Source organism: Lonchura striata, chromosome 16 (genome assembly GCF_046129695.1).
Source record: "Lonchura striata isolate bLonStr1 chromosome 16, bLonStr1.mat, whole genome shotgun sequence".
Lineage (NCBI taxonomy): Eukaryota > Metazoa > Chordata > Aves > Passeriformes > Estrildidae > Lonchura > Lonchura striata.
In genome coordinates, this window is record NC_134618.1 from 14,395,729 (window position 1) to 14,412,579 (window position 16,851).

Here is a 16,851-nt window from a genome sequence, read left to right on the forward strand (position 1 = left end):
TATGACGTGATTTGGAGAGAACTTCTTGGTAGGAACTGCAGTGATAGGACAAGGAGTAATGGGTTCAAAATGAAAGAGTGGAAATTCATGTGAACTATTGGGAGGAAATTCTTCCCTTTGAGGGTGGGGAGGCCCTGGCACAGGATGCCCAGAGAAGCTGTGGCTGCCCATCCCTGGAAGTGTCCAAGACCAGGCTGGACAGGGCTTGGAGCAGCCTGGCATAGTGGAACTGGGTGATCTTTAAATCCCTCCAGCCCATCCTGTGCTTCCATGGAGAGGCACCAAGAGGCCGCTGAAGCGAGCCCACGGCAGTGACCAGACCCGTGCCGTGCACGGACCTTCCCGTGCCCACAGGACCCGGCGCCGGCAGATTTGCGGCGGCCCGGAGCGGTTTAACCGCCGGCATGGCGCGGCCGCGGCCGCTCCCTCACACCTGCCCGAGCGCGCTGCCCGCCCTGGCCCGCAGGCGGCGCCGCGCGCCCGCCGTTGCCGCCCCGCCCCGCGCCCCGCACCGCGGCGGGGCGGCCGCACCCGGCGGAGCTGCCGGGGGAGGCGGCGGCCGGCGCGGCTCCCGCCCCGCCCCGCGTCCCCGCCATCCCCGCCCCGCCGGCCCCGCCCCGGAGGCCGGCACGCTGGCTCGCTCGCTGCCGGGGAACATGGCCGAAGTCGGGGAGGACAGTAGCGGGGCGCGGGCTCTGCTGGCGCTGCGCTCGGCGCCCTGCAGCCCCGCCGCCGCGCCCCCTCCCGGGCCGCCGCCCCCGGCCGCGCCGCCCGCCGCCTGCACCGGGCCGGTGCTGGCGCGGCTGCAGGGCCGCGAGTTCGAGTTCCTCATGCGGCAGCCGGCCGTCACCATAGGCCGCAACTCCTCGCAGGGCTCGGTGGACGTCAACATGGGGCACTCCAGCTTCATCTCGCGGCGGCACCTGCAGCTCAGCTTCCAGGAGCCGCACTTCTACCTGCGCTGCCTCGGCAAGAACGGCGTCTTCGTGGACGGCGCCTTCCAGCGCCGCGGCGGCCCGGCCCTGCAGCTGCCGCCGCAGTGAGTGCCGGGGGCCGGGGGCGGCGGGGCCCGGCCCGCTCCGCGGGGCTGGAGAGGGACCCCCTGTCCCGGGGAGGGGACGTGGGGCCGGGCGGAGCGGGGGCTCCTCCGAGGAGGGGACGCTGAGGGGTCCCTCGCCCCACCGTGTCCCGTGCAGGGGATGTGTCTCTGCCAGGAGAAGGGCCTGAGGTGATGGTGAGGGGCCACAGCTGATGGAAACAGGGGTCAGGGGTCTCAGGGGATGGTGAGGGTCTGCTTCTGAATATATCTGCTTCTTGAGATAGCGATGGTGCATCCCCCTGCTCACAGAGAGCCTTAGGGGACAGTGAAGGTCCCCTCACTTGAAGTTGGTCACAGTGGGTGAGGAACACTCACCTAGTGGAGAGCTTGAGGTTGTGTTGAGGGACATCTGCCTGATGAGGTTCTCAGCATCACCATGGGATGTTCTCACCTTCCCAGCCTTGCTGCCGTCTGTGGCTGAGAAAGAGGATGATGTTCATTGGGACTAGGGCTGCTCCCTCTGAGAGAGCCATGCCTGGGGAAAAAGCATGAAGAAGTGTAAACTCCCCACTGCAGGGTGTCCCCCATGGTCATCATCATCCTCCATGCTTGCCTGTAGACAGACTCATGTTCAACTAGTGGCTTTTAAGGGTTTCAGAAAGAGAAGAAGGAAGGACTCTCAGTGGGCTAAAACTTGCTACACCCAAGGCTTGTCTTCCTTGGAAAAGATCTAGTGGAAAAAGTTGGAAACCACATTGCCAGAATTACTTACTTAAGGGTTGGCAAGTTAGGTGTTGTTCTTGGTGTCTTTGTGGAGCAGCAGAAAAAAAGGAATCAGGTCAGGCTGGGAGTGATGCTGCTCACCAGGACAGCAGGTGCCCAGGGGTGTCTTTGCTTCCTTATGGAAGAGGAGAGGGATTTGCTGTGCTACCAGGGTCTGTGCTCTGTCAAACTCTCTTGCAGAAAGAAGAACGAGGTTGATCTATTTCTTCCTCTGAAAACATTGTTTATAGCTGCTGAGTACTGTCCAGCGACTGCAGTGCTTCACCCCAGGGCAGCAGCGTGATAGTGGTGGGTGATGTAATTCCTGTGTGCATCTCCTCAGGTTGTTCCAGACTGACTGTGCCTAATGCCATCCCCGAGTGTGCTGTAAAGGCAGGGATTGGGGAGTTGTTGTTTGTATAAAACATCTGTTTTCATCTGTCACGTTTTGGCTTTGGTGCTGTTTACCTCCAGCAACAGGGTCCTGGAGTTATCCCTCTCTCGCCAGCCTGTCGCTCAGGGGAGGGTTTTTTAATTACTCATTTCCTCTGCAGGCTGCTTCATTTTGTACTTAGTAATTTAGTTATAGCTCCCTAGCTGCTCACTCTCTGAGGCGTTTTGGTTTCTAACGTGTTTCATTTTCTAAAAGAGATGTCCTTTAGTGGCTGGTTAATTAATCTGGCTTTGTAAAACAAGACCACCCGATGCCCTGGGCACTTCTGTTGTCATTCCCTCTGGCTCTGGTATCTGTGCAAGCTCTCTGTTCCCTGTCATTCTGTTTCTTCACTTGGTTAATAATAAGCATTGTGACAGAAAACTATGTCAAACAGCAACCTTGCTGTTTGTTTCTCTCCCCTTTGCTCCTGACTCCTGGAGTGGGAACAGCAACTTTCCTGCTGCATTGCTTTAAAGGGAGGAGTTTAATGTACACTTCTGAACTCTACACAATAAGGCATCCTCATAACTTGGCTGCTGGTTGAGCTACATAAATAAACTTGGTACTCCTCCCTTTCTGACTTCCAGAGTAGGAAAATGTTTTGCATCAATCTAAAGGAATTTGCCCCCTTGCTTCTATCAGGTAAACAACTCCTTACTGGCCAGTCAAGGGTTTGTAACTCAGACCAGGAAAAAGAAGATCTTGTTGAAGCTTGGCGTACAGAGACTTGATTGAGGCTTGAAACCGTCTGTTGTTATCTCATTATCTCCACTCTTGAAAAATCAGGCAATTCTCTCCCAGTCACCCTCTCCACACACAAAAAAATCTCTCCCCAGTAAACATAAAGTGCTATTTCTTTCCTGTAGAGAAGCCTGTGTGCTTACAGCCAGCTAATGTTGTCAGAAGGAGGACAAAGTGAGAACAGGTTGTAGTACACAAATTTTACACAATGTTTTCTGCATATTATGGTAACACTCCTGCCGTGTTTGATACAGCCACACCTTTTCCATGTACCAGAGAATGTAGAGTTCATGTTAAATTTCAGCAATTAGTGATCATTCCAGACAATGTTTTAGAGGGAGGTCCTTGTGATATGGGCAGTTTTTGCTGGTAATATTCTAAAAGCCAGTTGTTTGACTGGTTGTCCTCCCCCACACCTGTAAAGGATGGCAGAAATGTGCAAAGAGCTGTTTTCTTTGGACCACTGCAGTCACTGGTGCTCTTACTTTACAAGCAGAGGAAATGCTTGTGCATCATGAGATCATGAATGGAAGCAGAGGGTTCCAGGAAAAAGTGTCTTTCAGTTGTAGTTCATATTGTTAGTAAAAAAATAGATGATGAGCTCATAAATTCTGTTTTCTGAGGTTCCTTCTCACTTTACTGTTTCTGTGTAAAACTTCTCTTTTCTAAGATTTCTAAGTTTAGAAGTAATTCCTGATGTATGGAAGATCTCGTCAGGAGGGGTGGGAAGGGAGGAAAGAGGGGGAGTTTGAGACCTCTCTGAAGGCTGTACTTAACCTCCTGTCTCAACAGCCCTACTCAAAACCAAGGGCTTTTGAAAAGCTCTGTATCACTTCCTCCATCAGCGTGGTGTGTGTGGATTCTCTGCTGTAACCAGGATTTTACTGCTGGGCAGGAGTATCATATTCCACAGCTGTGTTGTTATGGGAGGTTGTATTTCACAGATGTGATGACATAACTATACAGTATAATTAAACAGTAATAACCAACAAAGAGGACATTTCCTAGAGGTTAATGACAGTTAGGGACAAAGTGGGTGGAAGAGTGGAGAGCCTATGGTACAGCTGAAGATCCTTAATCAGTTTAATTAATAAGTGCCACACTACAGCAGACATTACAAATATAAATCAAGATGAAATTATGGAAGTACTTGCATCAAAAATACGTGCTTCAAATCAAATTAAGGATTTGCTAGAAACACTTTTTATAGCTTGTGATGTTTTTTTAGCTGTGCTTGTGGGAGCTGGAAATCTGTAGATAACTCTCTGGGTATTTTTCTATAAGAAAGAGAGGAAACTCAAAACTACCAGGAGAATATGCACTAGATTTTAAAAACTCTTGATACCAGCAAAAGTGTAAGATAGAGCAGGAACCATTAATTGGAGTATTTTTTTCCTGTTGAGGACAGTAATTTCTTCAAATTTATGGTGTAATCAGGTGTTTACAGGATCAGGTTAATGATGAATTATTAACTGTTTCTTTGTTCAAAATTGACTCAGTTTTAAAAATAATTGGCAATAACAAGTTAGGCACTTCAGTAACTAAAATAAGTATCTGTTTAGTTATTTATTTATTTTGTCCCCCAGAACAGAAGGAACTGTATCAGATGAAAGTTTAACTTGCTAACCTGAATTTTAAGTAGCTGTGAGTCAGGTCTTCAGATGCTCCTAAATACAAAAGTTCTATTGACTAAACCTGCAAGTGTTGCTTGAGCATAGCCTGATAATAGCACTTGAGCTTTTTGAACTGTGAGCTCAATAGATTGGAAAATGATGCTTGTCTGGGAATGTTTCATGGGATATTTGCTTATTGCTGCTGTGAACATTTAGAATTTTTGCAGTAGCATAATTAATGGAGCCTGAAGTTGGTGTTTTTCAGTGTAAATGAGTTCTTTCAGTATGAGGTTTCTAAGCATAAAAACAAGTTTTTAAACCTGTAGTTCTTTTAGCATTTAGGAAATAAATGGAGGAGCTTTCTTAGTTCGAGAATAAATTCAAGGGAAGTAACTACGTGGATGTAGGAAATCAAATTAAAACACAGAGTTAAAATAAAAACATTATGTATCTAAGCCCCGTTATAAATTGAAAACTTACCATGCATGTCAAGTTTTATTAAGAGCATGCTGCTTTATTTGTAATGGGATTTTTCTAGGTGCTCAATAAACTTGACAAAAATAAATAGTCCAATACTCTGACCACACACCAAGCTGCTGATCCTGCAGAATTTTACACATGCATTAATCTTTCCATATTGTGAGTACACAAGTTCCCTTCGGTGTTTGGTTAGTGAGGGTGTCTCAGCAGCCAGAAAATTGAGAACTATATCCAATTTCTGAGGGACATGGCTGTACAGTCTGCTAGCCAGAAAATCCAGGCACTAATTCAAGTTTTAAAAAATGCCATATTCTAGGAAAATGGAGATGCACAATGCACTGCAGTGTTTTGGTGACCTCACCAACCACTCAAACTCCGTTCTTGTGGTTGGAGTGATGCCATCACAGGGGTACAAGGGACAGTGTCCTTACAGCTGGGGCAGCTGCACACCCTGTGTACTCACACCAAGGAAATGCTTTGACCACAGAACCACAGCTGCAGAACTAGTTGTTTCTGAAATGCTGCATATGTATGTTGTCTCTGGTAACTCCTTAGGTAGTTTTTCTTTTTAAATACTGCATTACCTGCATTTGCAACAATATTTTTTTTGTTCTTTGTTTGAAATACGTTGTTTGCTGTGCTACAGCTTGTGGATGGTGGTTTTACTCTTGCTAGAAACCCTTTAAAGATTTGCTTTCTTAGTGCTTCATCTTGTATTTTTCATGCTCTTACTTAATTTCAAAGACTGTCTTTGAGAACAGGTTTTTTGTTGCACAGCAAGATGTGATAAAGGATTACCTGATTTTAATTACAGAATTCATGTCAAGTAATAATTTTTGGCTAAGCAGCTCAATTTGTCATGAGTTATATTAAACGTTTAAGGGAAAGTTTCTCTCATGTGAAACTGCTGCTCAATTTGTTGATTCAAAAATAGCTGTGCTGTAAGTCAGGTTGTGAATATAAACTAAGGTTATGCAAAACTCACTGTATGTCCTTATGGATTCTTTTAAACCAGGCTTGGTTCAGCTTACCTGATGTGTTGATTATGGAAAGATTAATCTAAGGAAAACATGCCACACTTGTCTTGTACAGTTTTGTGTGGAGTCTCACCTATAAAGTCATAAATGTGGATTCAAGTTGTGCTGGTGTAACTTCTTTGTGCTAGCAAACTCTTAATCATGGCATGTATCCTTAGGTGACTGTGGATTCCTTCCTGTGGGTACTGTTTTGTTTTCATATAAATCTAGAGGATGAATGAGTGTGAAAGTTTTTGCTTTTCTGTAAATGAGGAATAAAAATGATGAAATCTGTAGTAATTCATATCCTAGTTATTTTGGTGCCAGCTGTGTGAGCGTACTCACAGCAGAGCATCTGTCCTGGTAACAAATCATAATAATGCTGTTTGCTTTTTTTTTTTCACCCTCTTTCTCCAGAAAACGTGATAGGCAGCTTTGCACTGAATAACTGAGAGTATAAATGACAGCCAGATTAATGTGCCTGTTGTCTTTGTGAGCAAGCTCCCAGTAACTGCTCCACTGGCCATTTGGCATCAGAGCTGTTCTGTGGGACACCGAATTCTCTCTCTCGGTGTTGCAGTTGCCTGGAGGAGTAGATGTGGCAACAGGATGTTGGTAGAGAATAGGGAACTACTTGAATTTGCCACTTATGCCATGCAAATAAAGGCTTACTGCTGGCCCAGGTGTGGTAATTAGTGTCTGTTGTTGAGAGGAGTTTGTGCAGTGTTGTCAGAGAGCAGAGCCAGCGAGGGTTTGGGGACTGCTCTGTGACAGCCTTGGGTGACAAAGGGGACACAGGCTGGTGAGGTGCTTGTTAAACCACTCAGAGAGCTGTCAGTTCCCTCCAGCTGGCTTTCCTATTCTGGGGGGATCTCTGCTAGCACTCAGCTCCATATCAGCTCCTCTGGCATGTGGTGATTTACTCCGAGTTCCTTCTAGCTCAGTGTCTGAGCAGTGTCTGGGTGTTCTGCCATCAGAGCCAAGGGGCTCCGTAACCAGAAACGCTTCACGGACCGAGCTTCACCTCACTGCTGGTTACATGTGGATGAGACAGCTTTCCTTTCCAATCCAAGTGGAATTGTGGTTAAGAAAAGAAAGATTATGTGCTTTTGAGTTGGTGATGTTAATGAAAAGGGAGAAAAATTCTCATTTGCTTTTAGTACAAATTCTTTCCTTTCCTTTTCCTTAATAGCTCTCCAGAGCACAGAGGCTTCTCTCACATGTAGCCATGCCCAACACCAGCTTTGTTTTATTATCTTTGGTTCAGTCCCCGTACACCCAGGAGTTTCCTGAGGTTGAAGACTCATGACTGAGATATCCACTGTAAAGAAAGAATAGTCCACAGTGTATTGAGTGGTGAAGGTCTTTGTTCTCTTACGGTTGAACACGCTTTGCAGTAAATGCCTGAGAAGTCCCCTGAGCTTGTGCACTGTTTTCTGACAGGTAAACTTATGTTAAAATGTTGTTTTATGCATCTGAAATGGTTGATGGGCCCTGATGTAACTGACTGCAGCACTGAAACCAGGGAAAATGTGGAGGTGTCATTTTTACAGTGACTTTTTTTTTTCCTTTGACAAATTTGCAAGATGAAAAAGCTGAAGCATTTTTTTCTGTCTCTTGAATGTGGGCTATGAAAAGACATCTTGATGTACTTCCAGACATAGTTAATCGACTAATTGTGAGTACAAATTATTGTCTGGTCTTAAAGCATCCACTTCAGTCAATAATTCAGTATTAATCACTGAACTGTTTTTTCAAGTATTTATACGTCTCCCTATTTCAGTTGACTGCAGGCTCCTCATAAGAGCAGATTGATGAGATGCTTATAGAGCAGATTAATTTCTCCTTTAAGTAAATGTGAGTGAAAATTTCCATCCAATTGTATATTCTTTGTTTTCATAGTACAAATACAATTTTACTGATGTCTATTCACTCTTGTACACAAATGTTTTTTGCTAGTAATTCACATCTTTGGTTTCTTCAGAACAGCTCAGTAAATTCATGTGTGCATTCCTTCTGCGTGGCACTTAATTTTTATGAAATACATATTTTATTGGACAGTAAAACATTTAAGTATCTTAATGGCCTAATTAATACTCTGTATCCACTTCTGTCATGTGTATTTTGCTCTTCGTTATCCTTCTGCTCCTTTTTTCATGTCCTCGTGCATTTTTTATCATAAAAATTTCAAGCAATCTTGAGAGAGCAGTCTATTACAAGGCTGTTCTTTGAATATTCAGCAACTCTAAGATTTGATTGATAGTCCCTTCCCTCCCATCCTGTCTATTTTTAGTAACTTAAAAGCAAGTTTAATTTCTTGGGTTGTCCTTTGTTGTGCATGTGCAATTTACTTTGGTGGTTTTCCTCCCTCCTTTAAATGTACCAGATATGTAATTTTCATGTTCTTTGAGGACATTTTGACAGTTGGGGAGAAATAATGTAGAAGTTAATTAGGAGCTCTGCCTTAGCTGAAGGAGCAAAGATGGACAATCTTTGTCTGGTTCTGTTAATATATGCTGTGTGATTAGGATAGGAGGAGAAGTAGAAAGAAACTTTAAGCACATTGTTACCACTTATTATCATGCTTCAAGAATCTTCTAGCATAAGAGCCTTTTTTCCTGTGCAAGCACAATCCACTCCAGCTTTTAGGACAGAATGAGAAGACAAAAAGCCTTGCAGAGGTGTTGTAAGCACTGTGGAAAAGGACATCCCTCCCCCTCTCTCTGAAATACAACCTTGGAGCTGTACCCCTTTTTTCTGCTTCATGCCACTTCAAGGAGAGCCTTGGGAAATCTTCCCACACAAACTGTTTAATCTTCTATCTCCCTTTAGGCCACATACAGAAGCCACCAACAGTTTGTCTAAGCAGGACTGGACTCCCTGCAGAGCCAGTTTGTGCACTTGCTAAAGGAATTGTTCTTGAGCAACTTCAGGCCTTTCCTCTCTCGAGGGCATAAGAACTCTGGACTCGTACACACTCGGAATCCTGATTGTGTGGGAGGAGAAAAGGGCTAGAAACAGAAAGCAAATTTTGTTTCTACCTGATGGGTAGACCAAAAATTATTTTGGTTTTCATATTCAGTTTGAGGCGTAGCCCAAGCTAGGAAGGGTAGGCTCTTGGTGTGGGAGATGTGCCAATTGCTATTTATTTATTGATCTCGTTCCTTTTTTTGGTTGTCTCATGGCTGGTATAATGTGGTTTTGGCTGTCAACAAGCCTGGCAATTGCGTGGCTTTGCCTCCTTCTGCCTTGTTCATTCAGCTGGATAATTACTGTAGCTCTTCTTTTCCCATCTCTCCCTCAAAAGCCATCTAATGTTTTAGTCCTAGGAAGACCAAAAAAGAAGTCAAAGGCTGGCACATGCTTTGCTGCTAATGCCTTTATGGAATATTAAGGCAAGCACTGAAGTTTCCTTCAGGCATAGGAGTTCTTAGGAGAAAATTCCTGATGGCTAGTGGTTCAGTAAAAGAATTGCTATCATTTTTTGTGTGTATGTTGGATAAACAAGGTGTATGCAGACTGGCTGTTGAAAATAGGCACGATGGAGTAGTTTAGACTTGCACATCATCTGTTTACAATTGTGTAAAAATTGCTGCAAACAGCCACAGGATGAAGTTTGGAAACAAGTTTGTTTTGGTGGATATTTATTCTGAATCTAAAGTCTCTTGTCACCAAGTGGGTGCATCCTCTTCTCCAAGAGACTACAGTTTCTTCTCAATTTCTTCCTGCTTTGTTCTTGGTTGCAAGAATGAGAATTCCTATTAAAATCCTGTAGCAGAAAACGGCCAGAATTCTGTCCCCCAGAAAGCTGATACTGCAAACTATGAAGTTCAGATAAATATTGCACATAAGGTACATTCATTAAAGTAAAATCTTTCCCTAATTCTATATATTCTCCTGAAGCAAAGGGAGCCTTAAACTATGCCATTAATATGACAATATAACTCTCTAAAATTTTCCTAATTTAAAAATAATGAAACCACTGGGGTGACAACTTCCACATGTGCTGTGTTTTGGAAGAGTCATTGTCACTTCAGTTGGTTAAACTCTTCTCAAGGATTAAACTCCTTAGCACAGTTATATATACTGGCAGGATTTAAAATCCCTTAGAAATCTTGTGATAGTTTTTTATTGTTTGCAATCTTAACTATGTCCTGCTAGGTGGTCTTTCCCAAGCCAGTTCAGTACATCATCATCTGAATCATAGTAAAATTATTCTCTTTTTTAGTAGGAGGGAAGGTTATGCCTGTGCCTGTGCTCTTTTATCCTTTATTTTAAATGTCAGTATTTGGAAGAATCCAGGTGAATGTCACTTTGTAGACACTTGTGTAAGAGACTCTCTGTTGCCCCAAATGTTTATTTGGCTCTGAGTCTAGAAGTTGTCAGCTTTTAAAACATTTAAACTACCCTCAGAGCTGTTTTAAAACAGTAATCCTGGCTTCCTCTACTGGGTATTGAATGGATTGTGAAATGTCTTCAGAGGGAATGGAACGGACTTATGTGAACATTTTGCAAAGTTTTAACTCCATATGGATAATTTTTTATAATGTACATAAATAGTACATTAGCTTTTCCAAATCACTTTCTAAATGAACTGAAGCAGCCTCAAAGGAAAATACATCATAGTTCATGCTCTGCGTGTTAGAGCCCTCTTAGAGAGCCTGATTGAATTCAAAGGTTAGTACCATCCCACACACAGGCTTTTTCTGGCATATATATGTGGAAATTAGAATTCTTTTCCTGAGCTTTACTGAGGTGATTTTGTTTTGCTCAGGCATTCCTAATGTGTTTATAGGTAGCTCCCTGGCTTTGGAAGGGTGAGTCTGCTAAATGACTTGTGTGAGACCTTTGAAGGTATTGGGCTGGCTGCTTGATAGCAAACCCTACTATGATGAATGGCCCATTAGAAGGAAGTTGATGGCATTGTAAATGAGATTTTACATGAGAATCAAACTGCTCTAGTATATCCAGCATAGATGCAGAAACAAGTGCCTCTCTCTGAAAAGGTTATTAGGAGATTTTATGAGCTGCTATTTTCAGATGGTTAGTTTACACTTATTCTCCAGGGTACAAAAATTCCCCAAGAGTCTGGATGCTTGTAGTAATGAGGAAGGGTCTTCTCGAGGAAATGGGAGTTAGGATGAAAATGGGGGTAGAACTGAAGTTGGCCAGACTTGTGTGGTGAAAGGGGCAGGATCTGCAGCCAGCTGGAAGTTCCATGGTAGTTAAACAAAGATTTGAAATTCTTGGTATTGAGTGAGGTATGGAAATGAATAACCAGTACTCCTTGTAGAGGCCAACTGTGGCCCTGCAATTAGTTCCATACTGTCAGTACATATTTAATTCTTGGTGAACTGTTTAATTTCTTATTGAAAACAGAACTCTGTGTAGAGGCTGGTATAGGGAAGTTCCTCTGAGTGTGGGTGCAGATGGGGCTTTTTTTTGGCACTGAGGTAGGTGTTAATTGTGGTTTATGATTGAGGGGGAAACATAGTTCAATGTTTCTGCCAAGATGAGCAAAGAAGGAAAATAGTTAATATTGACCTTTTTCATTTTAACCAAGATCAGTGGGACCAGCAGAGGCTTGGAAAGCCTCTCAGAAGGGCTCTTGAATTTCACAGAAGCAGGGAAGGAATGAGAGGTGGTGGCAGAGGCTGAGTCACTTCTTGTGGTCTCTGCTGTGGTAGAATGGAAGCCAGACTTAGACTCTTATCTTAAGGTTTATCTTGGAGCAGGGAAAAATTGAGTGTGAATGGGGGCTAGGCAGCCTTTTCTGGTTCACTGCACCAGAAAATGGGTACATGTGTGTGTATTCCACAGCTGGTGTTGAGGGTTTCTGTGTCATCTCTGGAAAGCAATGTCAGACTCATTACCTGGGGCTGCCAGAGTAGCCACAGTCCAGGAGTCTTGAAGCAGCCAGGGGCTACATGTTGTCATTGGGATTGGGAGCTGTGGTTTGGCAGTGCTCCCTTAGGACTGGGGAAAGTGGGAAATGAGAAATCCTACAGGAGGGTGAGACGTGTCAGGCCTCTGAGCCCTTGCAAGGGCTGAGCAAAACGTGCTCCTTGATCAAAGGCTGTGCAGTGTCTGCCATTGCAGCCTTACAGTGCAGAATTTGATGTCTATGGAAAGATCAGTGCAGGGTGAAGTGGCCAGAGCAGAACTCAGAATTAAATACCATCCTGCATTGTTTCATAAGAGTTGCCTTTCATTGTGCACTTGAATTTACTTAGTGGCAGCAAGTTACCATGGGGGTGGATGGACAAACCTTGTTTATCACTGTATTTTTCCAGTACCATAAAACCTAGGCTGCCGTCAAGCACACACTTGAAGTGTATTTATCTCCATTGAGTGCCTTTCTCTTTGAAACTTCTGCTCCACTCCATAGTTCTGCCAATTTGATCTGTACTTCAGCTTTCTTTAATGGCTGTTTTCTGGTAGGATTGGGATTTTGTTTTGATTTGGCATTTTTCCTTTAAAACATTGCATTGGGATCTGAAATGAAGCTGCTTTAGAGCTGAACACTCGGATATGATATTTATTTTTAACAGTTTTGTTAGAGTGACAACCATATAAACGAAGCTCTGTGTCCTCTGAATAAGCCCCAAACTTCTGGGAATGAAGAGTCCTCCAGGGCTTTATGAAGACACTGCCTTAAGACACATCTTAGCCCTTAGTCAGAGTAGGAGTGACAAGTGTGATGTTGATTCTTCCAAGATGGACACTGGCTGAACAGGACTGAAATCCCCACTTTCTTGCAGCCTATTTTACGGAAGTCCATAGAGGCCAGTAATGACTAGAAGTTGTTCAGAAGTGTTTGAAGTGTAGAGCTACTTATTCTTTCACCCGGTCTAAACAGCCTCATGACAAAAATGGTTGAAATCCCTGGAGGGATACCCTTAAGTCCTAAATACATGTTTACCACATGAGCAAGGTGGGCTGCACTTGTAGAGAAAAACAATTGATCCTGCTGTCCCCCTGTATTGATGTTTGTGGCTCTAGCATGTGTGGTAAGCAGGAGAGGAGTTAATTTTAGCTTGATTAGCAACACAGAAGGGAATCAAGATGACTGTTGTAAATGGCAGTGGGATGAGATCAATGAGGGTAGTTTATTTCCATGCATCTGAGTGGGTGTTCTAAGCAATTTAATTTTTCTTTTTTGTTTGTTTTTAAGAGAACCAAGAATGTTAATGCATTTAGTCCATGAAATCCTTCCGTGGCTGCAATCCTGAATACTTTCATGTTGTTGCATGGTCGTTGCTTTAAATGAACACCAGGTGCTTGTGTGCTGTTCCCCAGGAGTTCTTTGTTTCTCTGCTCTCTGTTACCTGGCTCAGCAGCAAGTGGCGAGTGATTTTCAGTACTGCACTCTCCGTTTTTCTCCTACTCACCTTTGTTTATATTCAGGAGCATGTCCCCAACTGTTTATGATTAAACATTGCTCAAACAGCCAGGGTAAGATTTATTGACACAAAGGAGGCTGGGAGGAGGGAGTGGCTGACTGGTCATCTGTGTCTCCTTGCAGCTGATAGTGATGTTATTGATGTTGTCCACGTGTGGGTGCAATGGCCATGGTGTGTCCCAGAGGCTGCTGTCCAAAATCTCTGGCAAGGGACTGATCCCTGGCAGCACAGCCTTTTTCCCTTTGTGTGTGCTCGAGCAAGGCAGTGTGTAGGTGATGCACTCCTTTCTCTTCAGCTTGGCCTTCTGGAAACACCCCATGGCTCTTGAGGAGGGGATCTCTGTTTTTCTCTTGGTGGCAGAGGCTTGCTGATCTCCAGAGAGAGAAATCAGGATTTGAAACACGCTAAAGGGGTTGTGACCTACAGGAGTTTTAAGTGGTGATCCTTTTAAAAAAGACACCTTGAAAAACAATGCTGTTACATGCAATGCAAGAAAGTTCAAAATGGAAGATTGGAAAATGAGCACTATTTAGGAAAATAAATTAAAATACAAACATATTAGAGTAGAAAAGAGACTGAGTTCATTAAAAAAGCCTTCTCTGGAACTAAAATAATTTGTTTCCTGGCCCCGCTTAGCTATGTACAAACCACATAACTATTTAGCTTTTGGAGTGTCTATATGTAGCATGTTAAGTTTTGGTTATTTAGTTTCAAGTCACAGATACTGATAATTTTCAAATTTTAGGAAAAAAAAATAAAACATAATGCTGACAATATACTAAAAAATTAACATATTGATCAGCCTAACGTGGAAAGCGATTTTTGCACTTCTAAGATTTGACGATACAAGTGAGATACACACACGTGTTGCACGTAATTTATGTTTTCTCTGAAGATCAAATATTTCTTGGCTGGTACAGAAATGGTTAAGATAGGATCTAGACCTCCACAGGTTGGAATACCTGATTAGAGCAGCCGTGGTACACAGAGTGTTGTGTGTTATATAGAGTCTCTTAACTCTCCTTATTTTTATGTATACAACCACACACACAACAAAATAACATAATAGACTTGCTGTGTGTTACAGATGGTATCAGGCATCTGCAGTGCTGATAGTGAAACTTTCTGGTGCTGGCAGCCAACTTCATTTAAATAAAAGCCTCGTCTGCTGTTTGTGCCAGCCCACTTCTTCAGTGGCAAACTTTCATATCAGGTTTTTGATGTCAGGCCACTCATTCTGACATATAAAACACCTCCCTGTTCCCAAGATTCCAAATAAACAGCAGCTTTATGGTTAATTTTAGCCTTTAAGGACATATTACTAAATGTTCTCTGCAGGTCTGTTAACACCCCTGGGAATGCAACTGCAGGGCTTTTCAACGTTGAAAAGCTGAAAGGCAGAATAAATGAGAGAGTGGAATTGTCTGGAAGAGTGTGGTGCTGGGTGAAGATGTGGTTTACCATATGACACACTGAAAAAAATTCACTGTAACTTAACTGTGCTCAGAGACACGAAGTTGTTTATATTAAAGACTAGACAGCAGAACAGAGCAACTTCTGTAATGCTGTGGTGGAAGTGGGGCCAAAATTCACCCTGGGGAGCCTTTAATAAAAATAATCAAACAAAACCCCTACCTAGTATTGATCAAAAGGTAGATGTCATTGATGCAGATTAATTTATATTGATGTAAAATCACATCTAATTTTTGTGTGTGTAGGCAAGACCTAAGGCTCCTGCATTTAGCACCTTGGCAGACTTGAGGTAGATCTTTGCTGGCTGTACTCCATGAAATCTGCCCTGTGTGCTGCTGACCTGCAGTGAGCTGGTTGCAAAGGAATAGGAGCACTTGGGAAGGGAGCAGGAATTTGTGTTCTGATAGCCAGCCCTGTGCCCAGCACTCCTGGTTTGGAATGAATGGCATATTTTGAAGCTGACTGCAATGTTTTGAAATGTGAAGCTGAGGGAGGTACAATTACAGCACCACCTCTTTGTTTCTCTCTGCCCAGTGGATGGGCACCAGTAACAACCATGGCGTGTTGTCATCAGTATTTTAGAGGTGACTTTTGTGGTGGGCTTCAGCAGAGACCCTTCACCTTAATGATGTTTGTTAAAAAGCCTACTGATGATATTCTTTTGATTATACCATGGCTTGGTTTCTGACATCACCTTGCTTATCATTTGTCTGGAAATAATTGTCAGGATTTTTTTGGATCAATTTTAATATTAGCTTAGTAGTTGAGGCTTTTTATGTTTTAAAAAGATAAGTGAATAAATCCCTAGTCAGGTGTGGATTGAGTTTGTAAATAACTGGTGATAGTGATGGTATTTTGAGAATATCCTTCAGCTTTTTTTTTGCGGACAGTAAGATAAATGAACAAACACTTAGGGCTGGCTTATAGCTGCTGCTGAAAAACTTTCAGAAAGGTCATTTTTGAAAATGCACGTTCCTGACCATTTGCATGCACTTTGTTGGCTCTCTGGAAAAGACTGGAGCAGCTTCTAGTCGGGGTTATTTTGGCATTGGACTGAGCAGGATTATTATAAGAGGCATCCTGCCAAGCTGGGGATAGTACAATCTGGAGAAGACCTGTTGATAATGTTAATTCTCCAGGCAGGGTGGCAACTTCAGAGGGAGCCTCCTGCTATTCCTGCTGGCTCTCCATTAGCAGATTGAAACACCCTTCTCAGCAGTTCTGGCAGTTTCTCCCCTACTCTTCTGTGGGCTGCTATTTTGATACTCCATTAATTTATTCCCTGACCTTGTTGCAGTGTTTCATTACACTGAAAAAGTAGCACCTATAATATCTTACCTGGTTTGCTCTTTTTTTCCCTTTTCTGTGCTGTTTTACTCAAAGAGGAGAATCTGAAAGTGAAGCTGTGCTTGATGTCTCAAATAATTTCCTAAGAGTGAAATCAGAATATTAATAAAGATATGTAAGGAATGTAAAATAAAGACATATATACAAAAATACAGCTCTTGATTCTTCACTGCTAATTCTCCAGTGTGAAACAGCCTCCAATGTTCTCACTTGAATGAAAAATTAGCTCAATTTATCAGCTATTTTTATTAGCTCTCTGACAGCAATTAAAAGTATTGCTAAGAAAGATAAGAAATTGTGGGAAAGATATGTAGAATAAAATGACTGTTGAAGTTTCACAGCATGATATCTACAGAGCAAACCCTCCTGAAGGTTTTACTTTTAGCATCCATTTGAGAGCCTAAACTCAAAACGTTTCTCTTCTTCTATGTGCTTTTAAAGAAGATAATACATGAACCAAACCAGCATTTTGTAGTTCTTTGGGTTGGGCTTCTGGGATCTCTTTTTAGCCTTTCTTATCCTGGGGGTGTTTATGCTCCTT

At 43.1% G+C, this 16,851-nt stretch overlaps 1 protein-coding gene across 1 annotated transcript in view; it reads left to right on the forward strand.

The window, feature by feature from the left end:
- The first annotated feature begins 656 nt into the window (after window positions 1-656).
- FOXK1 (forkhead box K1) overlaps window positions 657-16,851 on the forward strand; it is a 55,586-nt gene continuing 39,391 nt past the window's right edge. The window contains exon 1 of the mRNA XM_021549418.3: window positions 657-1,039. Within this exon, the coding sequence (XP_021405093.1) occupies window positions 657-1,039 (383 nt within the window). The remainder of the gene's footprint in view (window positions 1,040-16,851) is intronic.